Source organism: Excalfactoria chinensis, chromosome 6, assembly GCF_039878825.1.
Source record: "Excalfactoria chinensis isolate bCotChi1 chromosome 6, bCotChi1.hap2, whole genome shotgun sequence".
Taxonomy (NCBI): domain Eukaryota; kingdom Metazoa; phylum Chordata; class Aves; order Galliformes; family Phasianidae; genus Excalfactoria; species Excalfactoria chinensis.
This window is the reverse complement of record NC_092830.1, coordinates 19,697,725-19,721,077: the sequence shown is the minus strand read 5'-3', so window position 1 is coordinate 19,721,077 and position 23,353 is coordinate 19,697,725. Positions and strand designations below refer to the sequence as shown.

The 23,353-nt window shown below is 39.6% G+C and overlaps 1 protein-coding gene across 2 annotated transcripts; it reads left to right on the top strand.

Moving 5' to 3' along the window:
* Positions 1 to 480: 480 nt before the first annotated feature.
* On the top strand, positions 481 to 22,698 carry HELLS (helicase, lymphoid specific). Of its 2 annotated transcripts, none has more exons than XM_072339990.1 (22): positions 481 to 586; positions 735 to 850; positions 2,743 to 2,865; positions 4,180 to 4,239; positions 4,414 to 4,450; positions 4,555 to 4,619; positions 5,084 to 5,125; positions 5,518 to 5,742; positions 7,037 to 7,219; positions 7,507 to 7,650; positions 8,227 to 8,423; positions 13,953 to 14,049; positions 14,436 to 14,597; positions 15,081 to 15,223; positions 16,012 to 16,150; positions 17,349 to 17,432; positions 17,521 to 17,640; positions 18,378 to 18,494; positions 19,132 to 19,291; positions 21,119 to 21,215; positions 21,434 to 21,510; positions 22,156 to 22,698. In XM_072339990.1, the coding sequence occupies exons 2-22, from the start codon at positions 752 to 754 to the stop codon at positions 22,251 to 22,253; spliced, it is 2,469 nt and encodes an 822-aa protein (XP_072196091.1). In that variant the 5' UTR covers positions 481 to 586; positions 735 to 751; the 3' UTR covers positions 22,254 to 22,698. The 2 variants fall into 2 exon arrangements, with proteins under 2 accessions (XP_072196091.1, XP_072196090.1); XM_072339989.1 differs by having other exon boundaries at positions 531 to 661.
* The last annotated feature ends 655 nt before the right edge of the window (positions 22,699 to 23,353 follow it).

The following is a 23,353-nucleotide window of genomic DNA, read 5'->3' as shown; positions in this document are numbered from 1 at the left end:
CCAGACCCGCTGTCCCCATGACGTGGAGTTCAAAGCAGTGACCCACTGGACAGGCAGGTGGGAGCAATTCCTAGTGTGGCTGCTTGCACGGCCCTGAGGAGCTGATATAAGGCCGGGATTATTTTGACAGCCGGTGTTATTAGGGTCACGCCGCAGTGTTTGTGCTCTCAGCACTAGGAATGTTTACTTTAACACAGGCAATGTGTTGGGAAAGGCAGTTTTCCTTCACTCCAGTGATTCCGGCCCTCTTTCAGCTTCTAAGCGTTCCTCTGCCCTCTCGTGGCACAGAAGCACCGATGGCGGCGCCCACACTCTGCAGGTGCAGATCCACAACCCCCGTTGCTAAGGCGGCCGAAACGCACAGGCAGCCAGGACCCGGAACGGGGCGGGGAAACGGGCATCGCCTGACAGGACCCAAAACGGCTTCCGTTCGAGTCCGCCATAGGTGGGCTGAGCCGTCTCGCGAGACAGACGCCTCCTCTCGCGAGACTCGGACGAGCGCGCGGTTTTTGGTCTCGCGAGGCGGTGTCTCGTGGCGGCGGGCGGCCCGCGCGGGAGCTCGGCGTTGGTTGCGCGCGGGAAGGCGGTAGGCGCGAGGCGGCCGCGAGCCGCGGTGCTGCGTGCGTCGCCATGCCGGCCCAGAGCGGGGCGAGCGGCGGCGGTGAGCGGCGGGAGGCGGGCGGGAGAGAGCGGAGGGCCGGGCACGGGGGTAACGGCGCGTGTGGTCGTTGCAGAGCCGCCGGGAGCAGAGATGGGGGAGCAGGAGGTGGTGATCACGCCGGCCATGCTGGCCGAGGAGGAGCAACTGGAGGCGGCGGGGCTGGAGAAGGAGCGGCAGATGCTGGAGAAGGTGCGTGGGTGGGTGGGTGGGGGCTTTTGCCTTCGGGAAACACGTCCTAAGGAGCTTCACATCCCCGCCGCGGGTGGCACAGCCATTCCTGTCTTTCGTTTTCCTCTTGCTGTGTGTGTCTTCAAATGCTGATACTAAGGGTGTTTGAGGCGTGTTTGGACCAGAGGAGACTGCCCGTGTTGTTTATCCCTGCCGTACGTGCATCCTGGGGGCAGCTGATATTCTGCAGCTTCTGGGTTTTTTTGGGTTTCTTTGCCTGTCACTTCTGCGGACCCTTTGCCAGGTGATTTGTGCAGTGCGGCAAAGGAGGCACTTGTTCCTTCTGTGTGCTGGCAGTAAAATACCACTACGTAGGTGTGTGAGAATGTAGCGTGATGAAAAGCGAACATCTAGCGTGTGGCCTGGTCAGTGTAACGGATATAAACACCAGCCCTGTTGCTTGAGACTGAGTCAAAGGACAAAGTGGTGCCCGCTCTGGAGATTGTAAAAGTTTGTTACTGTTTGTCGTCTTTGGGTTTTCTGTTTTTCCCTTGAAATTGGTCAAGGGAAAAATGGGTTGAAGGAAGTAATTAGTGGGAATAAACTATTCAACTCCAGCAAAAACAAACAAACAAAAAAAAGAAACAAAAAACCAAACAAAAAAACATAAAAGAGTGTTGGCAATTCAATGAACGAATTAGCTTAGTTTCACTTATGTTATCTTTTGGCATGGACATCAAGGGTCGGTCCTCCTGGGCTCAGGCGCTTTGTCTGAAAGATAGCAGAAGCGAATAAAAACTTTATGTAGAATCACAGGAAAGCCATCTAAGCTCTAAATGACATGTAGAAATGGATCTTCCTGTCGTTAAAGAGCAGAGAGATAGCTGCTTACTGATTTGGAGCACTATTTTGGGAAAGTTCAAGGCAACATTTATACCAGACAGCTTTTTTGTCTTGCAGTTTACCCCATCAGTCTGCTAATATCTGCAAATAGGCTACTTGTTAATCCATTTAGTTGCAGGAAGTTCTCTTTGTTTTTGTGTCCTAGTGTGCCCTTCCCCCAGTGTTCCTTCTGAAGGCTGTGGCATAGATAAGGATCTCCCGAAGCTCTGCTGCTTGCCTTTCCTTTGGTTTCTTTTGGAGATGCTAATTTAGACGTTTTCACGTGTTTGACATCTCAATCTAACAAGCAGTTTGGGGTGAATGCTTTTTTTACTCTTTGGAGGAAGTCTTGACCTCGGTTTTAAAGATATCTTGCAGGCTTCTAATTGCAGTATGGAGTAAATTCAACAGGTGCCACTTTCAGAAGAGAGTAGCAGTTGAGTAGCAGTTTAAACACGTGAATTTAAAAAGCGAAGCAAAATAAGTTACTGTTTTCATGCTGGAAATTCACTTGGCCACTGTAACTTAAGCATTAACAGTTTAGTCATTTATGATCAGGCTGTTCAGATAGCTTGCTGGTAATGGAGACGTGTACCCTTGTGCACATGGTTTAGGAAACTGTTTGCTGAATTTTGCAAAGTTATTTTTTTCTCCCAGGTCTTGTGAGCTGCGAATTAACTTAAATGACCTTTTTACTCTAAATCTGTAAGATGGAAATTGGACACGTTTTAGCCCTTGAATGCTTTGTCCTACTGCACTGGAAGCAAATATACCCATAACTCTGTTTACATACACGAGTGAATGCAACCCTCAATTACATTTATCTCTGAGCACTTTGTAGAGAGAAAGGGAGATGTGGATTGACACACCCACAAACTGTGGATGTATAATGACCGAAAGAGAGTGCTTGAGTATGTATGAGACAAATGGAATCAATCTGTAAGAGAATCTTTCATTATCTTAAAAGCATTACCTTCGAGGCGTGTATAAATACACGGTGTATGAATACATGATGTCTCTGTGTTGGCCAGGCTCGAAGTGCTTGGGACAGGGAGTCAAGTGAAATGCGCTATAAGAGGCTTCAACACCTGCTTGAGAAAAGCAACATTTATTCCAAGTTCTTGCTAACTAAAATGGAGCAGCAGCAACTGGAGGTAGGTGTATTCTTGTCTACAACTGGGATTCTTAAGATGAGCTGCCATCTGTTTGGTTTTCTTGCCATCTAGTGTTTGGAACTAAGCTGAAAATACTGTTAGACTTGCAATAATAACGTATAAATCTACAGGAGGTACTGCCTAAGGATGAGGTGGTAGTTTACTTTATATTCTGAGTTTGTCCTTAAAGTATGGAGATAAATTGAATTGGAAGGTGGTGAGATATGATCACAACATAAAGGATAGCACTGTTGTTTTTAAAATTCTTCTTTTAGCTTGATGGATAGGAGGAGGGAATCAGTATTTCAAATCAGAAACAAAGTTTGAAGGAAGCTAGAAAACCTGGAAGGAGAATTAACAGGAAAATGCAAGGAACTGACAGATAGGAATTGTGTGGCCTATTTGTGGTGTTTACTGATAGCTGAGGATGAGGCTTGTTTTCAGGATGCTACCGGAATACAAATGTATAAATTACAGTGACCTGAGACCAAGCTGTCTCAAGCTTCCATAAAACGATTTGATATTTTTGTTGTCTTAATGTATGGGCTGCTAGGTTCACACCTGGCTTTGTCTTGGTGTTATTAACTGCCCCTGTATGTACAGACTTGTGAGAGTTTGAGCTTTAGAGGAAGGAGGAATCTCAGGAGAAGATGCAGGTTAATGACTTGCTCAGAAAATGGCACTGGCTCCTTTCTAAAATAATTCTCTAGCTTGAATTCATGGTTACTGCATTGATAGAGTGTCTTTTTTAATATTAAGTCTTTCATTACTTCATCTTATAATTACCAAGGTTCTCTATGTATTTTTTTTCCCCCAGGGTTCTTTTGCTTTCAGCAAGTAAAAATAGTAGATAACATTAAAAAAAAAAACAACTTAGATTCATCAAGATATAAAAGCAATTCTTCCTTAAAGGCACTGTAGGATACTTGCATTGCTTTCTGTTCCACAATGAACACAAGTGGTAACATATGAAAATTGAAGAGGAGCTGTGTACATCAAATGCTTAACGTAGTAAATGTGATCTCTTGAAGGAGATTGCAATTGGGAATGTCTTTCTAAATTACTGTATTTAAAAGTGTTTAGAGCAGTGACTGACAGATAATTCAGAGCAGTTGCACTTTCTCACCTAAGTTTTATTTCATGATTTTATTTTTTAAACAGTGTCACTGTCAGAAAAGAAGCTTGCAGTGAGACTGAAAAAACAAGCTATAGAATACACAGAAATCTGGATTACCAATGTAATTTGCATCTGTTATTTCTGTAATGGATAGTTCTCTTGTAGGTGTTATTTAAGAATTATCTCTGTCTTTTTAGGAACAGAAAAGGAAAGAGAAGTTAGAAAAAAAGAGGGAGATGATGTTAAAATCTGCCAAGGTAAGATTAGCTATTTTATGTAACTTTTCTCTAATTAAAGTCTGTCAAACTGCCATTTCTTAAAATAGTAAACATGTTTCAAAAAGCTTTCAAAAATAATGCCTTGAGTCTGATGACATACTCCTCATTTGTGTTGAGATAGATTATGAATCTCTTCCTGTGCTTATTTTCTAGGGTCAAAATCCAGCTGATGGGAAAGAAGATAAATCAGGTACCTGCTAAAACTTAAAAAAAAAGACTTATTTTTGTCAGTACCGTTGTTTTTAGTTCCTTCAAAATTTCATGTGTTGTATAAACTCAAATTTTATGTTACAGCTACAAAAAAGAAGAGAGGGAGAGATGACGGAACATACAACATTTCAGAAATTATGTCCAAAGAGGTAGGCCATATCTGTCAATGGACTTGTTTGAATTTCTGTAGCACAATTTTGAGTGATGTGACGATCATTGTGTGACATTGGTGTTTTGTAGCAATGCATCCTTAGTCATTGTCATCAGAGGCTGACTAACAGCCAACAGTAGTCTGTAAGCTATTACCTTATTTTAGCAAAGGTCCACTTAATGAACAGACCTGTAGAATCAAAATACTTTTCTTAAAGTGTTTGGAGAGGTAGATGAGAATACATCTTCCAGTTGAATTTCCAGTCCTCTTGTAATTGAAATGTGTTTGCTGATGTGTGGCCTTGTTTATAAAGTCAATGATGTGATCAGTTATGATGTATGGAAATTTGTTTAAAGTATGTCCAGATTCTTGAATTAAAAGATCTTTTGGAATACAAATTGTTGTAGCCTTTCAGATTTAGAAGTATTTAAGTATAAGGTTTTTTGTTTTTTTTTTTTCTAGGAAATCTTATCTGTGGCAAAAAAAAGTAAAGTGGAAAATCAGGTACGTTGGCAAACATTACTACAGTTTAAACATTTAGAGCCCATAAGGAAGGAGGGAGGGAGGGCTTTTTAAACTTTTCCTGTAGATAAATCTTTGCTAGCTGTTTAAGTCCTGAGCTGTCACTTCAAAGCAGTGAAGAGTACTGCCTATAAGGCATTGAGATTTTGCATGGATACATCTGCTTTTATGGTGACATCAACCCTTAAAATAGATTCTACTGTTCAGTTGACAGTTACTAAAAACAAACCTTTGTGTCAGGGGCTGTCTTGCTTCAGTAAACTGTAACAGACTAGCACAGATATACCACAGTTAGCATCTGGTAGAAATACATCTTAGCCAGGCTTTATCAATGCATTCTACTTGTCACTTACTCCTTGAACATTCCTCTATAGGATGAAAGCTCTGCTGACAACCTGTGTCCAGAAGACCTGCAGAAAAATGGGGACTCAAATAGTGTCATTAAGGATAGATTGTGTCAAGCTGTACGACACAGTGCCAAGCAATTCCTTGATCCAGTGCGGAAATTTAATGGACAACCAGTGCCTTTTCAGCAGCCAAAGATTTTTACTGGAGGTGTCATGAGGTGGTACCAAGTGGAAGGCATGGAGTGGCTAAGGGTATGGAGCAACCTTTTACAAAAATGCATTTGTTGCTGACTGGGAACTGAAACAGAGAAAGAGAAATGAGAAGTCTTGATTATAGTTGATACAGGAGAGATGAGAAAGGAAAGTTCTTTGTTTCTTTTTGTTTCGGTTTGGTTTTTTTATGATATGGGAATCTGATGTTATTAACAGTTGTTAATTCTGTAGATATGAATTTAAAGTTTGGGGAGGATATTTGGGTTTGTAAAGATTTCATGAGGCTTTATTTTTTTGTTCTCCACCTATTTTCTTGTTCAACTCAGCTGTTTTTTCTGCCTCTCCTTTAAAGTGCTTTATGAAAGTCTATTCATACTTAACTTGAGGGGAGACCTTGCTGGTTTTCCTCTGTTAAGGACGCGAGTAGCTCATAAGTCTTTAGACTCAATTGCCTTGTAGACTGGACACAAGTAACAATTTTCAATTCTGCAATTTCAACACTTAACTAGTAGTATTAACATGATAGTTTAAAAATGTTTTGTCTTCAATATTTGAAATCAAATGTGGGATAAACATGCAATAAAAAAAAAAAAAAAAAAGCCCATGTATTTTTTTTTTTTTTTCTCCTGTTTTTTCCTTGCAAGCCAAATGAGGACAACTTTGCTTTTTTATTATCAGATCAAGATGGAACTAACTTTCTGCTTCTGGTTTCATATTTCTCCCGGGTTTTCTTTCATTCTTCCAACAAGCACATTTATCCTGTTCTAATAGGCTTTGACTCATCTCACACATGATTACCACTAGACTATCTTGTCTGGAGGAATAAACAGCTCCCATTATTCCATTCCCTCACTTATAACTTTCTTCATGAATAATACATTGAGCAGCTAAAGGACACTTCTGTGTCTTCCTTTCTATTCTGTTGTGAGAGATTGCTCTTTCAGTTTTCAAAATAGGCCGTGTTTGCAGCCTACTTCTGCAATAACAGCTGGCTGCATTGGTCAGGTATTCTACTATGCTGAAAGCGTTCCTGTAGGAGCTACTTGAAAAGATAAGACTGTTTTGTTGTGGGATTGTTTGGTTCTTTTTTTTTTTTGCCTCCTAGTCAGGCATTTAATAGACTTTATCTAGTCTAAATACCTAGTCTAAATACCTGTTAAATACTTAGTTAGGTATTTAATAGACTTTATACATTTACAGGATGCTTGTATTTATTCTTACTTATCTGATGTGCTTAGTAGAGAATTTCCACTGGTGCTGCGTTCCTACAAATGTCTATTGTTCCTAAGACTTGGTGGTTATTCTGTGCTTATGTCTTTCTTTGTGTGTGCAGATGCTTTGGGAAAATGGTATCAATGGCATTTTAGCTGATGAGATGGGGCTGGGGAAGACAATCCAGTGTATTGCAACAATAGCACTCATGGTGGAGCGAGGAGTCCCTGGACCCTTCTTAGTGTGTGGTCCTTTGTCTACTCTCCCAAATTGGATGTCTGAATTCAAGAGATTTACTCCAGAGGTAAAAAACATGAAGGTTTTTCTTCCATTTTTAAAAATTATTATTATCTTTAACTTGGATCTTAAAGAACAAATTTCTGAATCCTCACTGTAATTTTTAGTAGTGAAACTTCATATAGAACATATAATTATGGCAGTTTACATAGTTACTACAAACTATGCTGTGGCTTGCTATGTATTTACAGCCACCTTATAAGCAAGTTAGTTATCTCTACAACAGTCTCTGTTTGGGCTTACAGCTTTAAATGAGCTTAATTTACCTGATGTCAAAGTCTTTTATTTCTTCAGATTCCGCTAATGTTGTATCACGGAGCTCAACAGGAACGTCGTAAACTGGTTCGTAAAATTCACGGGCGACAAGGATCACTGAAAATCCATCCTGTGGTCATTACTTCCTTTGAAATTGCAATGCGGGACAGAAACGCCTTGCAGGTACTTATTTTCTCACAAAAACCTGATGATAGGTGAAATATCTCATCAATAATGGGAGTGCTTTTGAGTATACATTTATCAGAACAAAAAAACCCCAGCATGCTGCCTGTTTAGTGAGTGTCACGCAATAGCGGATATGTTGGCATTCAGTTCTGCCATCATCTGTTTCATTGGTGACTATGGATTTTTTTTATGCTTAAGAAGTACTTCAGAGAGAATGCTACCTAAAACATGAAGTACACAGATAATTACAGCATTTACAGCTGCAGGTTGTATATTGCAGCTTCCTTTTATTACCTTTGCATAGAAGATGGAGACTAGAGACTTGGAGAAAAGTTGTACTTAATGTGGAAATATTGTGATTTTTACATTGGAGCAGTTGTTTTGGTAATGAGAGCTCTTTACAATTTCACCATAATCACCAAAGCTTCCTATGTGCAGTCACTGTGAAGCATTAATTGTTTGGATTCTGCTACTCAAGTCTGGCAAAATGGGAAACAACACCAAGTGCTGTTCATTGGCACATTCTGATGGAGTAAGCTAAGATTTACTGAAATGTTCTTTCTATTTTTGTAGAGCTGCTTCTGGAAGTATCTGATAGTAGATGAAGGTCATAGGATTAAAAATATGAACTGCCGTCTTATCAGAGAACTGAAACGGTTTAATGCAGACAACAAACTGCTGTTGACTGGTACCCCCTTGCAAAACAACTTGGCAGAGCTTTGGTCATTGCTTAACTTCCTGTTGCCAGATGTTTTTGATGATTTGAAAAGGTAGGTTGCAGTTTTATAGTAAAAACTTTTTCCCTTTGTTTTGTTTGGGCATTAGTCTCACTCTTTAATAAAATTAACTTGTGTATAGTTGTAATTATACGAATAGTTGTAGTTATACAAATGTATAGTTGTAATAACAAAGTGAATGGATAGCCAGAGGATATATAAGGAAGAGACTCACCAATGCTGCGGCCTTCAGTCAGGATGGATGCTTGCCAATGTTGAGGCTCGCCACAAAAACTCCACACAGGGGCAATCTGCAGAAAGAGATGCTAACTTAGTGGTGGTCAGCCCTCAAATAGGATCTGTGATCTTAAATGTCAGGCTCCACTCCCTGAATTACCTTCATCGGTGCTCCTGCAGCTGACCTGTCACTTGCCTCAGATGGTTAATCAGAGATTCAGGCTGTGATTAATAGTTACCCATACTCCACCAGCATGAACCGATGGTTATATTAGCTCTTCCTCATTACAGAGATCCAATGCGACGCTAATACAATTTCCCATCGCAATATACATTGACATAATTCAAGCGATGGTTGATGGAAGTTCATGATCTTCCATGGGCCAGTGCTTGACTCATGAGGTGCATGTCCATTTGTGTTCCATCAGTCCCATGTGAGTTGTTATCAGGTATCCTATTCATTCCTGCGATTCTGGAAGCTCAGAGACTCAGGGGGAGTAATACAGATGTTTCAAAGGTACCAGGAGGGGAAGGTCTGCCCTCCAGGGTAGGATACAGGCCACATTTCTATCCTGGGTCAATACTTCAGCTTGTACCAGAGTACATCCTGGTCACCTATACCATACCCTTTGGTCAGATACCTGTGGCTGCGTAACAATATCTAGTACCAAAGGAGGCATCCTGATCTGCCATAGGGACATGATGGGCATCCCTTTGGCAATAAAGATTGGAGTATTGACCACAATGTCTGTAGGCCATGTACCTATCACCGAGGGGCTACTGAGCCTTTCACCTCCAACAGTCTCTTAGGTGCAAGTAGGCCACACCACTTGGGACCTACCTGTACCTTCTAGCGCCACTTCATCTTATGGATTCCTGGTTCTAAATTCTCTGGGGCAGGGAACAGAAAGTTATTTTCATTACCAATCTGGGGTCTTACCTGATTATCAGTGCCCGTAATTTGGATCCTAAGCAGGGAGGCCCATATTGTTTGTAGCATTTTCAGGGCACTAGGTTTGGCATCTCCAGGTCTTTCATTCAGGTTCTGCAGGGTTTTGTATAATCTCTTTGTCCACCCCTGCAGGGACTGGGAGTCCATTTTCAGGGCAGCCTTGAGAATACCAGTGTAACGTTCAATGAGGCCTGCCCCTGTTGGATTTTATGGCAGATGGAATTGCCATTCAATGTTGTGTTGTTCTGCAAAACACTGTATTGTTGTACCAGTAAAATGAGTCCCTTGGTCACTCTCAGTAACTTGAGGTATCCTGTAGGCAGACATCAGTTTAGTAAGTGCCTTAATTGTGTATGCCTGATTTGCCTTTGGTACTGAATAGCCCTGCAGTAGCCCACTTACAGTATTGATGCAGGTTAGAGCATATCTCACCCCCTCAGACCGAGGGAGGGGCTCGATATAATCAACTTGCCATCTCTGGAGAGGACTGTATCCTCTAGCAAGGTGGGCTGTTGTTTCAGGCAGCAATCTCGGTCTCATCTTCAAGCAAGTGTCACAATCTTGACATGCCTGGGCCATGTCAGATAGTTGTATGGGCAGCCCCCATGCTTTAGCAGTTGCCCATATTATCTTCTGTCCAGCATGCTGTAGTCTGGTGTGACTGACAGGCAATGTTCTCAGACTGTGAACTTTCAATCCATCAAATTCAGGCCAGTGTGTTGGCTTCATCATTTCCTGGTGACAGTAAGGGTTGGTGACCAGAGACATAATAGACACGTACAGTCCTGTGTTTAACTGCATTCCATATGTCTAACCACATGTCTTTGCCCCAGACTGGTCAGGTGTGGATAGTCCATTCCTTGGTAGCCCATTGTGTGATCCAAAGAGTGAGCCCCCAGAACACAGCCCAACTATCTCTACAGATGTTCAGGATACCATCACCAGGTTCCTTGGTTATAACCATCCGCACAGCTTGCAATTCTGCCCATTGGCTGCTCTGACCATCCTCCTCACCAAAACAGATTGTCTCAGTAGAGGGATGATAAGCTATTCCTCTTCACTTGCTTGGGTTGCCCTTGATGGATCCATCTGTGTACCGTGCATCTTCAGGAATAGGATATTTTCCTTCCAGAATGGGACTCTTCTCTGGTGGAGCAACCAACATGTCTCTTGGTGCCATCACTATATGTTGCTGAGCCTAGGGTCTTCTGTAACTCTTCTTTCAATGGTGATGAAGACAGACTACTTCTCTGGCTGAGATAGGTGACCCATCATGCCACTGTTTGTGCTTGGGCCACCCCTGTCTTAGGAAGGTGGATCAGATCTCCTACCCACCCCTGGATCAGCAGAGTAGTTTTAACTAAGATTTCTGCCATTTGGGTTATTGGCTGCCTATTTGGCATTACAAGTGATAGAGCCAATGACTGTTTTTCAATCATGCTATGTCTTTCCTCTGCTCTGTGCCAGACCTGAGACCAACAGGGATCCAAACAGAACACTGGCATTGCCACAGGCCAAAACCATCCTGAGTTACATGAACATCTAATTCAGCTAGGAGGGTAGGATCAAATATACTCAGTGTCTGAGCTTGTTTAACTGCTAGTTTTGCCTGCTGGAAAGCATCCTGTTCCATTTTCCCCCAATCCTATAATTGCCCCTTTTTTGTTAGCCTGTATAGTGGTCTTAACAGCTGCGCTAAATGATGTATAAAGGAGCCCCAGTACCCTAATATACCCAAAAGTTCCTGCAGCTGCTTTGATGTTGTAAGGATTGGAAATGCCTGGACCTTATCTATTACAGCACTGGGTAGTACTTTGGTTTTCCCAGACCAAACTACCCCCAGGAATTTCACAGATAGGCCAGGACTTTGCACCATCTGAGGATTTATAGCCCATCCTCTTCTCTGCAAATAGGTGGTTAATGAATCTGCTGCTTGTCCCACTGCCTCTAATGAGTCAGATGTTAACAGGAGATAATCAATATAATGATACAAATTGACGTTATCCATTCTTTCCCATTTAGCCATGTCATGTGCCACTAGATTATGGCAGTATGTTGGCAAACATATGTACCCTTGTGGCAGGACCCGAAAGGTCCACTGCCTGCCTTCCCATGTGAATGCAAACTGATGTTGCTATTCTTTAGCAATCAGAATGCTGAAGAATGCATTTGCCAAATCTAGGATTCTAGGTATGTTTTAATTTCTCCACTCAATGTGTCCATTAAGGAGGCAGTATTGGGTACAGCTGCATGAATAGGCGGCATGACCTTAGTTCTCTGTAATTCACTGTCATTCTCCATGTTCCATCCAACTTCCACACTAGCCATATGGGGGAATTATATGGGCTATGTGCAGGTCTTATAATACCCACTTTTTCCAATTCCTGCACTGTTCTTGATGTTTCCTCTTGCCCACTCAAGAGCCTATATTGCTTTATATTAGTAATCCAGCATGGCTTTGGCAGACTAATGGGTCACTAATACACCTTTGTCAGAGCCTGAACTCTCCCACAGTTGTGTGGAGGGCCAGACCACATGGGATATCTATGCCCAGAATATATTCTTGTACTGGGGCAATAGACATCTTATATTCCTGAGGTGAGAGACACCCAACCCCCAGTTTTAACCAAGTCTGGGTGACTGGAATAGTCTGTCCCCCAAAACCTCCAATCATCACTTTGTCACCGTTAAATTTAGTTGGATCACCATAAATTATGGATGTTTAGGACCTGTATCAACTAGGGCCATAACCCTCTGGACATCCTTTGGGACCAAAATATTGTCAGTTCTACATATGGCCTCCAGTCCCATGTGGTCCTGTGACATGAAAGTGTGTTTCAGCAAGAGGCCATTGATCAGGGGGCACCCCTGCCAGTCTATCTTGGACTTTTTTTGCTTTTTTGTGTTATAATAGGATGGAGTTGTAACAGATCTATCCCAAAAGCTTCTTTTAAGTCTCCCTTAATGATCCGTTGTTTCAGGTACCTGACTATAATCTATCAAAACATTATGGATCTGAGGGATCAGGGAATGTAATAAGGGCTTTTTTCCTGTTAATATACTGAGCTCTTGTTCTAGTTTTCCAATACAATCTTTTAATAATTGATTTTCACTTTCTAATGTATTTGATCCAATTTCTGCCTGATTTAAAGCAGTTAATAGTGTCCATGCTGCTGTAGAAGCGGCTAATCATCTTTCCTTTATAATAAAGAAATCGTTTAAACCTTCAAAATATTCTGCCAAGAATGGGGAAAAATTTCCTGCAACATGCAGTGGACCCTATTGTTCAATTATAGTAGTAATTTGATAGTAGGGGGAACCCATAAATCCTGGGATCTGCCCTGGAATCATTTTTTCTAAGGAGGTAACATTCTACCTCTTTTGTACAAATTCCATAAGAAGGACATTATGGTCATGGATCCTGCCTTGCTCACTAAGTGTATTGCTGTAATTATACAAATGCATAGTTGTAATAACAAAGTACATGAATAGCCAGAGGATATATAAGGAAGAGACTTACCAGTGCTGAGGCTCACAGTCAAGACAGATGCTCACCAATGTTGAGGCTCACCACAAAAAGTCCACACAGGAGCAATCTCCAGAAAGGGATGGTAGCTGGTGGTCAGCCCTTAAATGGGATCTAGGAGAGGTGGAGTCAGGCTCTGCTCCCTCCACTAGCACAGCTGGATTACCTTCACCTGTGCTCCCGCAGCTGACCCATCACTTGTCTCAGATGGTTAATCAGAGGTTCAGACTGTGATTAATAGTTTCCCATACAACTTTTATCAGCATTTGATGAGCTCTTTGATGCTGTGGTTGTAACTTGATATAACTGTTTGATGGTAGAGACTTTGAAATTCATATTGCCTTCACACTTGTAGTTTTGGAAAGGAAAGGAGTAATTGTCAGTTCCTGTTGATAGTAGGAAACTCAATTCTGAACTAAAACATGAGCACTGGGGAGGCAGGGAGATGGCTATCTGATCATAAGGTTTTGGTACTGCTTCAGATTGTATGAGCTGGTGGAGACAGCTATGTGAGACAGGCACACATGACACATGTTTTTCTGGAGCAGCATGGGGAGGTCAGGATTATTGTCAAAACAGTCTTGAATTTGACTGAACTTGGAAAATACCGTAGGCTATATTGAGAATATTCACATCGCAGTGAATATTCTAACTTAGACAACTATTCTTAGTAATCAGTTTTAAAAACTTAAGCATCCAAACTGATGGGCATGTTTCAGAAACATACCTGTTCATCCTCTGTATGTGATAGATACTACAAATGCCTTGTTGATCTTGAATCATCAGATAGGAAAAACAGCAAGGTTACACAATGAAGAAGAGTAATAGCTACAAAGACAGTTATTCTTTTTTGTTGTTGTTTTTATAGCTTTGAATCGTGGTTTGATATCACCAGTATTACAGAAACTGCCGAAGATATTATTGCTAAAGAAAAGGAGCAAAACATCTTGCATATGCTGCATCAGGTTTTCACTTTTATTCTTCATATACAAATATATATATTTATGATATATTTCAGCTGGCATAATTTTACTTAATAAAGAAAATGAGCTGTTTCATAGTAAGATTGAGAATTATTTGCAAGGTCTGAAATGTAGTTACTGCTGTGCCATTCTTAAAGACCTCATAGTTTTTAAAAAGTCTATAGGTGTGGATTTTTTTGGACATGTATGACCAGTGTGTATGTGTAGAAGTTTTGGAGTAGCTTTCACTATTAAAAAATGAAATTTGAAACTCAACAGATTAAGTCCCTTACTTTAAATTGTGAAAATAACATTTTATTGGTAGATGTTTGTTTGTTTTGTTTAACCAGCTGAGACGCTGATAATAGCATAACCTTTTAATGTTTCAGATTCTGACACCTTTTCTACTGAGAAGATTGAAATCTGATGTTGCTCTTGAGGTTCCTCCTAAACGAGAAGTTGTGGTATACGCACCCCTAGCAAAGAAGCAAGAAACATTCTATACTGCCATTGTGAATCGCACCATTCAGAATCTGCTTGGAAATAATGAGGTATCTTATTGATTTGGGTGTTAGGAATGTGCTTACCTGTTTATATAGTTGGTAAGCAAAACCACATTGACATTGCTTCATTACTAGTGTAACTAAAAGGCTTTTTTTTTTTGCCTTTTTTTGAGTCTGATTCTTTTGTTACTGTTAATGTGAATGGCCTCAGAACTGCTAATGAGTGTTAGTATGTTCTTCATTACTTGTAGTTTAGCAGGGAAAAAAAGACAACAGTTTTTCTTGAACTTATATTTTCTGCTGTCAAGTCAGTGAAGTATAAATGCAGCTTTTAAAAACTCAAATCTCTCAAAGCCTACAATTTAAATTTGGGCCCCTCTTTCTACTTAGTAAAATTTACAGCCCTGATTCTTAAGTGCATATTGATGAGGCTGAGACCTCTTCTCAGCAATGAGAATTCTTGGATGAGCACAGTTTAAAATTCGGAGGCCTGTCTGCTGTTGATGATGATTATGTTGTTATTTCCTGCAGGAAAAAGTAGTTGAATTGAGTCCAACAGGCCGACCGAAACGCCGTAGTCGAAAACTGGTTGATTATTGTGAAGAACACAATGGTTCTCCTGATGACTTGGAAAAGTTGATCAACAGAACTCAGGAGGAAGTAGTAAAAGAGAGGTATCTTCCATAAAAGAATATATTTTTATTACACTGAGTAGCTCCCTCTTAATTTGCCTTCACAGCTTTGCTTACACATTTTTTTTCCCTAGATTTTACAAGCTTTGCAAAGGTACAGTGAACCTTTTGACCACAGTGTTCAGTTCTGTTTGTAGCTTTCATTGGCTACATGACATGGAATAGCCTTGGTGTGCTAATTACCGTTAACTCCTGTGTTTGCGCAGAGTTTCTCAGGAATACTTGGAGCAAAGTTCAGGCTTAGACTGGAGTAAAGGGGGAAATGGTTTACTTGTTTGATTTTCCAAAAATAAATAGGTTTAAGCTGAGACCTGGAACTCAAATGGTTCTTACTGTTCTTACTGTTATGGTGAGATATATCCTGCAATGTGTATGTGGGGCTGAAATAGGATATGCTGAGAGATATTGGAATAGTTTCTTTTGTTATGTGCGAGATCTAAACACATGTTCCAAAAAGGGGCTTGTTCCTATATCCTTTTCTGCTGGATGACTTGCATAAGTTGTTTTCCCATTTCTGATTCCTGGTTACCACCCTTTAATATTTTAAACCAGTAATGACGAAACTCATGCCTTCAGTGCCAAGTGTGCTAAAAGGCATTATCACACAAAGCTTCTTTATTAACCATGAGAGTTCTAACTCAGAGATTTAGAGGAAGTTTGATGCAACATGTGTACCCATTGCTTGATACTCTTTTTTGTTTGTTTGTTTGTTTTGCAACATCTATAATACAGTAACATTTTCTGTACTAATAAGATGACATGTTTTCAAGGCCAGTGGTAGAAGTGAGCATGCCCATGGATTCAGAAGTGAACCTCAAACTACAGAATATTATGATGTTACTGAGGAAATGCTGTAATCACCCCTATCTTATAGAATACCCACTGGACCCTGCTACACAGCAATTCAAGGTACGTATTTTAAAAAGATTATGAAAGAAAATATTCTAGGCATCTAGAAGCAATGAATTATGAATATCCAACAGTGAAGAATAACCTTTTCGATGTATTTGCATATTCCTCCCTGCTGAATTTCAGCAGTGTGAGTGTAGAGTAACTCACTTTCTGTCCCCTTTTAGTTTCCTGTAGTTTTTATTCTATGTGACAGAGGTGTTCGTCTTCTGGAAGCCAGGTTACTGAACTGAAATGATGCTGCCTTCCATTTAGTTGTGCTTTTTAGGATCTCCTTAAACTCTCCTTGAAAAGGCTTATTTTCAGAACTAAAAATGCTTATGCTGATGAACTATTCATGATGTAAACTGTACATGTGACAAAAGGTGTGGTGGTAGTTTTTAAGAGTGAGGTGTTCTAGGACTGACAATTGCAACTGGATTGTCTGCTTAGGATGCTGTAAGCTATCTGCCTCTCGAGGGAAAAAATGAAAAAGTAAACTACCAAATGGCCTCTGTTTAATCTAGACAAAGCAATTGATAATACAAGAAAGTATAAAGTAATTTGAGTTGTAAGAATCTTGATGAACCTTAAGTTGCTTGCATGTTCTCAGTGTAGGTTTGTGTCCATGTCTGGTCATGTTTCCTGCTTAGTGTGTGATAACAGATTTGGCTGCACTGTGGGGGGAAAAAACTGTCGAATTCTCAAAGCAAAGGCAGTGCATGAAAGCAGACAACCTAATGCTAACCTTTAAGAATTAAATGGAATAAAAAAATGCCAGTGGCTTTATGCTTACGTGCAGGACATAGAACCTGCAACTTGTTCAGCTAGTGCTTCCTTGTGTCCAGCAGGTGGAAGCCTTGTGTATTGATTAACAATGATAGAATCTGGGAAAGAAACAGCAGTGCTTTTCCAGGTGAAAAGTATAAAAACTGAAGTTTTCTCCTTCTGGAAATGCGATGGAAGCCAATTCATTTTTCCCAAAATGATTTGGGTGTATGAAATGCTGGGGTTTGATTTAATTTGATCATGATTTAAGTTATTCAACTTTGCCAAAATTAGTGTTGCTTCCAGTGTTACAATTTTTACTTCAAAAGATGTCCAACCTTGTTTCAGTTAAAAACTTCCAATCAATCAGCTTTTGTTGGTGTCTCTGTGTGATGAACATCTTGATGTCCTTTCCTCTAATACACAACCACCTCTTCTGCCTTTTGTTAAGGTTGATGAAGATCTAGTGAAAAACTCAGGCAAGTTTCTTCTCTTGGACCGTATGCTTCCAGAATTGAAAAAGAGAGGACATAAGGTAAAACCTGGTTTTTATTTTTTTACTTTTTACATAGTTGTCTCCTCATGACCAAAAATGTTGTTAAGGAATCTTCCTCATTATGCAGGTCTTGATGTTCTCACAAATGACTATGATGCTTGACATTTTGATGGATTACTGTTATTTGAGAGGCTTTAAGTTTAGCCGACTGGATGGGTCTATGTCATACTCAGACAGAGAAGAAAATGTAAGTATCTGTACATGCCTCTTAAATTTGTTACTGAATTCTGCCTGTTATCGTGGTGTTGGAATAAGACTTGAACCAGCATTTAATCTTTAATGGGCAAAAGGCATCTAACATTCTTGCTGCTGCTTAAGCAAGTAGAAACTTCTTCCTCTAGTGAAAACTGCCAGTAGTTTATGTATAGTTCCGCTAAGAATGAATAATCTCTGGGAATAAGTAGGTAAATTAGAATTTAGTAACATGTATCCAGCAAAGGATGCCTTTAAATAAGAAATCAGTGCTTTCTTTTGAGCCACTTGGAGGTCAGTTTTTGCATTCTGCAAAGTGATTGAACAGCTAAGAGGAATGTCAGTGTAGAAGGAAACCCGACTGTAGGCAGGTTCTTCAGTTGAATAGGCAAACATCTTGACTTGATTAGTTTTTTCCCATAGCATTTTTAGATGCATAAACTGCAATAAGTGAGGGTGACATAGCACTGAAATAAGCTGCCCAGGGGGTTGTGCAGTCTCATTCTCTGATAGCTCACTTAATAAAATCAGCCGGTAAGAAAATAATTGCATACTTCTTGGCCTTGTCCTGCCCTGGATGCGGTTTCTATTAAAGCTTTATTTTGGTCTCTGACACTGTTACGCTCCCTGTTCATATTTTAACATTCCAGACATTTGTTGATCTTAAAGTATAATATAGGGTATGTTGTGTTTGATCCACCTGCTGTTTTTAATAGTTGAATTCTCTTCCAGATGCGTCAATTTAATAATGACCCTGAAGTATTCCTGTTCTTAGTGAGTACGAGAGCTGGAGGACTGGGCATTAACTTAACTGCAGCAGATACAGTTATCATATACGATAGTGACTGGGTATGTTGACAGACTATTTACCTCACAGTGTGTCTTAAAATACTTTCTTTACTGAAGCTTTTGGTAAACATTTACTATTCTGTTATGGTGTAGACCACTTCTGTTACTTTAATGAAGCGTTTTTACATAATGACAACATAATCTGTCTATGCAAACATGTTATATATTAAATATACAGCCTAATATGAAAATATCTTAGCTTATTGAGCACAGTGTTAGAACTGGTTTGCAAACCAGCATGTTTGTCCCTGGATGATACCAAAAGTAGGATTATTTATTTATTTATTTATTTATTGCTGCTTTTGTAGATGCACTTGTATTTCAATTTATTGTTTGCTTGAATGTAGCAACAAATTCAACAGAACTCTGGATATAGAATGTCCGTCTGTTGGAAAGAGCATGGCATAGCTCAGAGGCAGTCAAGATAATTGGGTTACTCTGGCTGCAAAGCTACAACTGCAGGACTTGACATGGACAAGTTTAAGAACAAGTAGAGTTGTATTATACCATAACTGCCCTGTTCTGTTTGCTTTTAATATGACTCTCAGAGCTCACTGATTGAAAATGCTGCCTGGAAAAGCATTAAAAAAAACCCCAAAACATTAATGCATCTAAATTTGCTTCCTTGTCTACCCAGAATCCCCAGTCAGACTTGCAGGCCCAAGACAGGTGTCACAGAATTGGCCAGACAAAACCAGTGGTTGTTTATCGCCTCGTGACAGCAAATACAATTGACCAGAAGATTGTGGAGAGAGCTGCTGCCAAAAGGAAGCTAGAGAAGCTGATTATCCATAAAAGTTAGTATCTTTCTCTTCTGCCTTTGTGTGATCATGTGTTTCTTAAACCTCAACAGATCTCTGCTGTGTTTTGAGATTCAGTGGTGTTTTTTCTTGAGTGTGAGTAGCTTTATCCTTCCAGTAAATGGCCATATAGTATCATTCTCTAGAATGTTCTTAGATGCATTGTAGATAACAAGTGAAGGGGAAGCACTTCTGCTTCTGATGTTTCTGTCTTACAGCTCATAGGTAAGGAAAAAATAGGGGAGATGGGACAGTGAGCCTGCCTGGAATTACTAGAAATAAAGACAGATCAGGGAGTACAAGTCTGGGGCTTATCTGCAGCTTGTTGGCAAGATGCTTGTTTGTTTAACCAAAATGTTTTGGACTTCCAAGATGGAAAACGTCTAGGCTGGTGATAAATGACAAGTATGTGTTGACTGTTGTATTAAATTAAATGATCCAGACTATAAATGGAAAAGTAGGCAAAATTATCATATTGCTTGCAGTTTAGCTTATAATAGTGCTCTTCATTTGAAGCAGTATGCCCACCTTTCCTTGTGTGAAGCTTATCAGTAGGTTTTCCAGCTGTGCTAGCAAACTTGCCTGAATAGGAAACTTTCAATTAAAACTGGTAAAATGAGCAGAGTCTATAGAAATGTGAAGATTCCTGCTGAACTTTGTTGAAATTCCAAATCTTAAAGCTGTAAAATGATGGTAGCTGCTGTCTGTATCTGTTATCCTAAATTTAAGAGTAATCTGTTACAATGACAATAGAATAAGTGCTCTTTTTGGAGAATTTCACCAGTGCTGAGTGGGACAGAAATCCTTGGTTTCTTTTTAAGATGTATAAATTATCACGTGCAGAACAGTGGTGATTCTTGTGGTATCCTCATCCAGCTGTTGGTGCTCAAATGTCTTTAGAAAACGATGGAGATAAATCTTCTTTTGGAGTAAATTTCTGGTTTTTAGGAGCTATAGGAATCTTTCAGTAGCTTTTTGTGTGTGCCGTATTTGGATGCTAACTCAGCATAGCATTTTCCAAATGCAAAACTTGTTTGAAAAAAATATATATAATTATTGCAACTTCTGACAATAGTTGGCCATATATTAAACTGTTGAATTTAAGAACTTCTCATAGTATATTGACAAAAAAAACAATGAACAAAATACGCTTCTGAACAAGTGAGGTGAATGTTTTATTGCAGTGTACAGACTGAATTTGGCTTCATCCATGCTTAGATTTAGTTAGGTAAAAATCTTGTATGTTTTCTGGACATTTTTACTGACATCCAGACATATAGGTGTAAGCTTAATCTCTTCAGCCCCTGTCTGGTGTATTATTTTGTTGTCTATCTATCCCTGTAGCTGAGGGATTTTCTACAATAAAACCACATCTCTTTCATGTATTTCCTGTCTTGTAGTGGTTAATGCTGCTTACTTTGTTTCAACCAGCTTACATTACAAAGGGAACAAACTTCAGCATCCACCATCTAACTTTATTTGCAATCTTTTTACTGTAAGTAGAACTAACGGCTTTTCTGCTCTGTGTGTGCGTGTGTGCATGTTGAATTGGTGTTTCAGCCAGTCCTTCTGCATACTGTAGGTAGAAGGTGGAAGGCCTGCATGTAAACTTGGCACGCACCATTAGTTTTGTTGTTTTTTTTTTTACTGATTACCCTATTAGCTTAAGGTGTGTTTTACGTGAGAGCTGAAACAACTGAACATAATTAGCTTTGTGCTAGAGATTTGTTCCATCTGTGCATCCAGCATCACTGCCACAGTGCAAAGAATTTATTGTTTATGTCTTTACTTAAAGTCTCTGCTTAAAATTTTTCCTTTCTACAGATCAGTTTAAAGGTGGCAAATCTGGTTTAGCACAATCAAAGAGCTGCCTGGACCCTCAGGAATTAATAGAATTGCTGAAATCCAGAGACTATGAGAGGTATGCAGACTTTAACTGTTTTTTTTACCATAATTTTATAAGTTGCAGCTTGCGAGCAGCTGTCAATAGCTCTCTTGTCTTATGAAGGGTTACATTGATCTTAAGAGTGAAAAGAATCTCCTAGAGATTCTGCTATGTTGAGCACTGAGTTCTGTGCTACTTTTACTTTTACGTGCTTTTTTTGTTTGTATTAAGAAAGATGGTTTCTTCTTCAACAGAGAGGTTAAAGGATCTAAAGAAAAAGTAATCAGCGATAAAGATCTTGAGTTACTTTTGGATAGAAGCGACCTTATTGGTAAGTCAGAATTTTCATCTCTCGTCTATATTGAACAGTAAATTCCTGTTTTTTGGGTTTTTTTTTTTTGTTTTTAATGAATTTTCTATGTAGATAACTGTTGTAGCTTCACTTCCCTATGACTGTGTTGTATATGTGAAGATGTGCTTTTAGCCCTTTGCTGACATTGCCAATAAGATCTGCTGAAGATGATTTAAACAGAAGCATCTGAGAACTTCATCCATGCGTAGTGTGCCCTGAGCACAGTGTGAAGGAAAACCAGATGCTCTGCAAAGCAACTTTTCCTGCAGGTTGCTGTAATTGGTCAAAACATAAATCATCCTCAGAAAAGAATCATCTCAGCAAGTCAGTTGGAGAATCATAATTCAAAACAGCCTGACAGTACTTTTTACAATTATGTTGCTCTTCCGGTGGATACCTGTGATTGCAAGTGTTAGGAAAGCCTAGACCACTGCATTTTAGAAAAGATATTTTCAAGCTCAAACTTTAATTTATGAAGTAGCCAAATGATGTCCACGAGTTTGTTTTCCAAATCCAGATGAATGAAGAGTGCATTGAACTTTTCACTCTGCATTACTGTACTTGTAAAGAAAGGTTGCAGACAATTCACCTATCACTGTTGTGGGTTTTTTCTGTTTATTTTAGATCAAATGAAAACTTCTGAAACAATTAAAAAGGAAAAAATGGGTGTCTTCAAGGTCCTGGAAGAATCATCAGGTTCCAATGCAGAATGTGTCTTTTAAATGTGCAGATGGCCTGTCATCTTACAAGACAAACGTGTGACAGCTGTAAGAGACCTGATTTCAGTCATTATACATACTGATCCTTCACGCGAACTCCTTATGGCCATTTTTCCAATCCCTCCATTCTTTCAGTGAATTTTAATGTGTTCTAAGATGTAACATTTGATAGGTTCATGTTTGTAGCTTTGTTAGCCTATGATAAAGAATTAAGAAGATTAGCATTTCACATTTTCATCTAGCTTCTGTGTTCAGTGGTAAAAACTGGCCAAGTTGTGTAAAATCTTCCTGTGGAAGTCCTAAAACACTTTTTTTATATAGTGTTGAATATGATTTTATTGGGAAGGGAAAGAACAGGTTGCAAAGAACTGTGTAGCTTCTGGTTCCTGTTGTTTTTTATTAATTTCTGCAGATTATTTTGATAAATAAAGGTTTGGTTTGTCTTAAGGGTTTTTGGGCAGAGGTTTTTATAGAGAGAGTGTGAAATTTTAGTGGGTGCAAATAAGTAGATAAATTATGCTAAATCCAAATCACCTGGAAGCCTGGTTTTATTCCACATGTGTTGGGAATGGAAGTAGATAACAAAGCAGGTGAAGTATCTAATTTAGTCACTTTATGAACATTTGTAGAAGATACCTTCTATATCAAAACAGGTTCAGTGCCAAAGGAGTGTTACTTCCTTGCAGGTATGAAATTATTTATGTCCTTAGAGCAGTCTGTTACCCTGAATTGAAGAAAGTCATTTTATATTAGCTGCTGATCCATGTTCTCTCATGGAAGTGTTGATAAACAAACCTCTGTTAATGAGTAAACAATCTTTGACCTTTGCCTATTGAAAGCCTTGTCTTGCTTCTAATTCTTCCTAAAAAATGCATAAACTAGTATTAGTGCTGACAGTGCATTAATGAATGAGAATTACTGTTCAGTAAAGTGTTACTGAGAGACTTGCTTTGTAGAGCTGCAGCTGGCTTTTTTAGCCCACTTTCAGAAGGTGAAAGCAGTGCAAATTTTGCACTTGCTGCTATAGTCGAGCCTAATGCTTGTGAATGCAGTTGGTAAAAGCAAGCAGTATTTTTTTGGCAGCACCTTGCATTTCTTAAGCT

Coding starts and splice junctions, on each gene's coding strand:
- HELLS (XM_072339989.1), top strand. CDS start 631: ATGCCGGCCCAGAGCGGGGCGAGCGGCGGCG. Junction 18,495..19,131: donor TCATATACGATAGTGACTGG/GTATGTTGACAG, acceptor TTGTCTACCCAG/AATCCCCAGTCAGACTTGCA. Junction 21,511..22,155: donor GGATAGAAGCGACCTTATTG/GTAAGTCAGAAT, acceptor TGTTTATTTTAG/ATCAAATGAAAACTTCTGAA.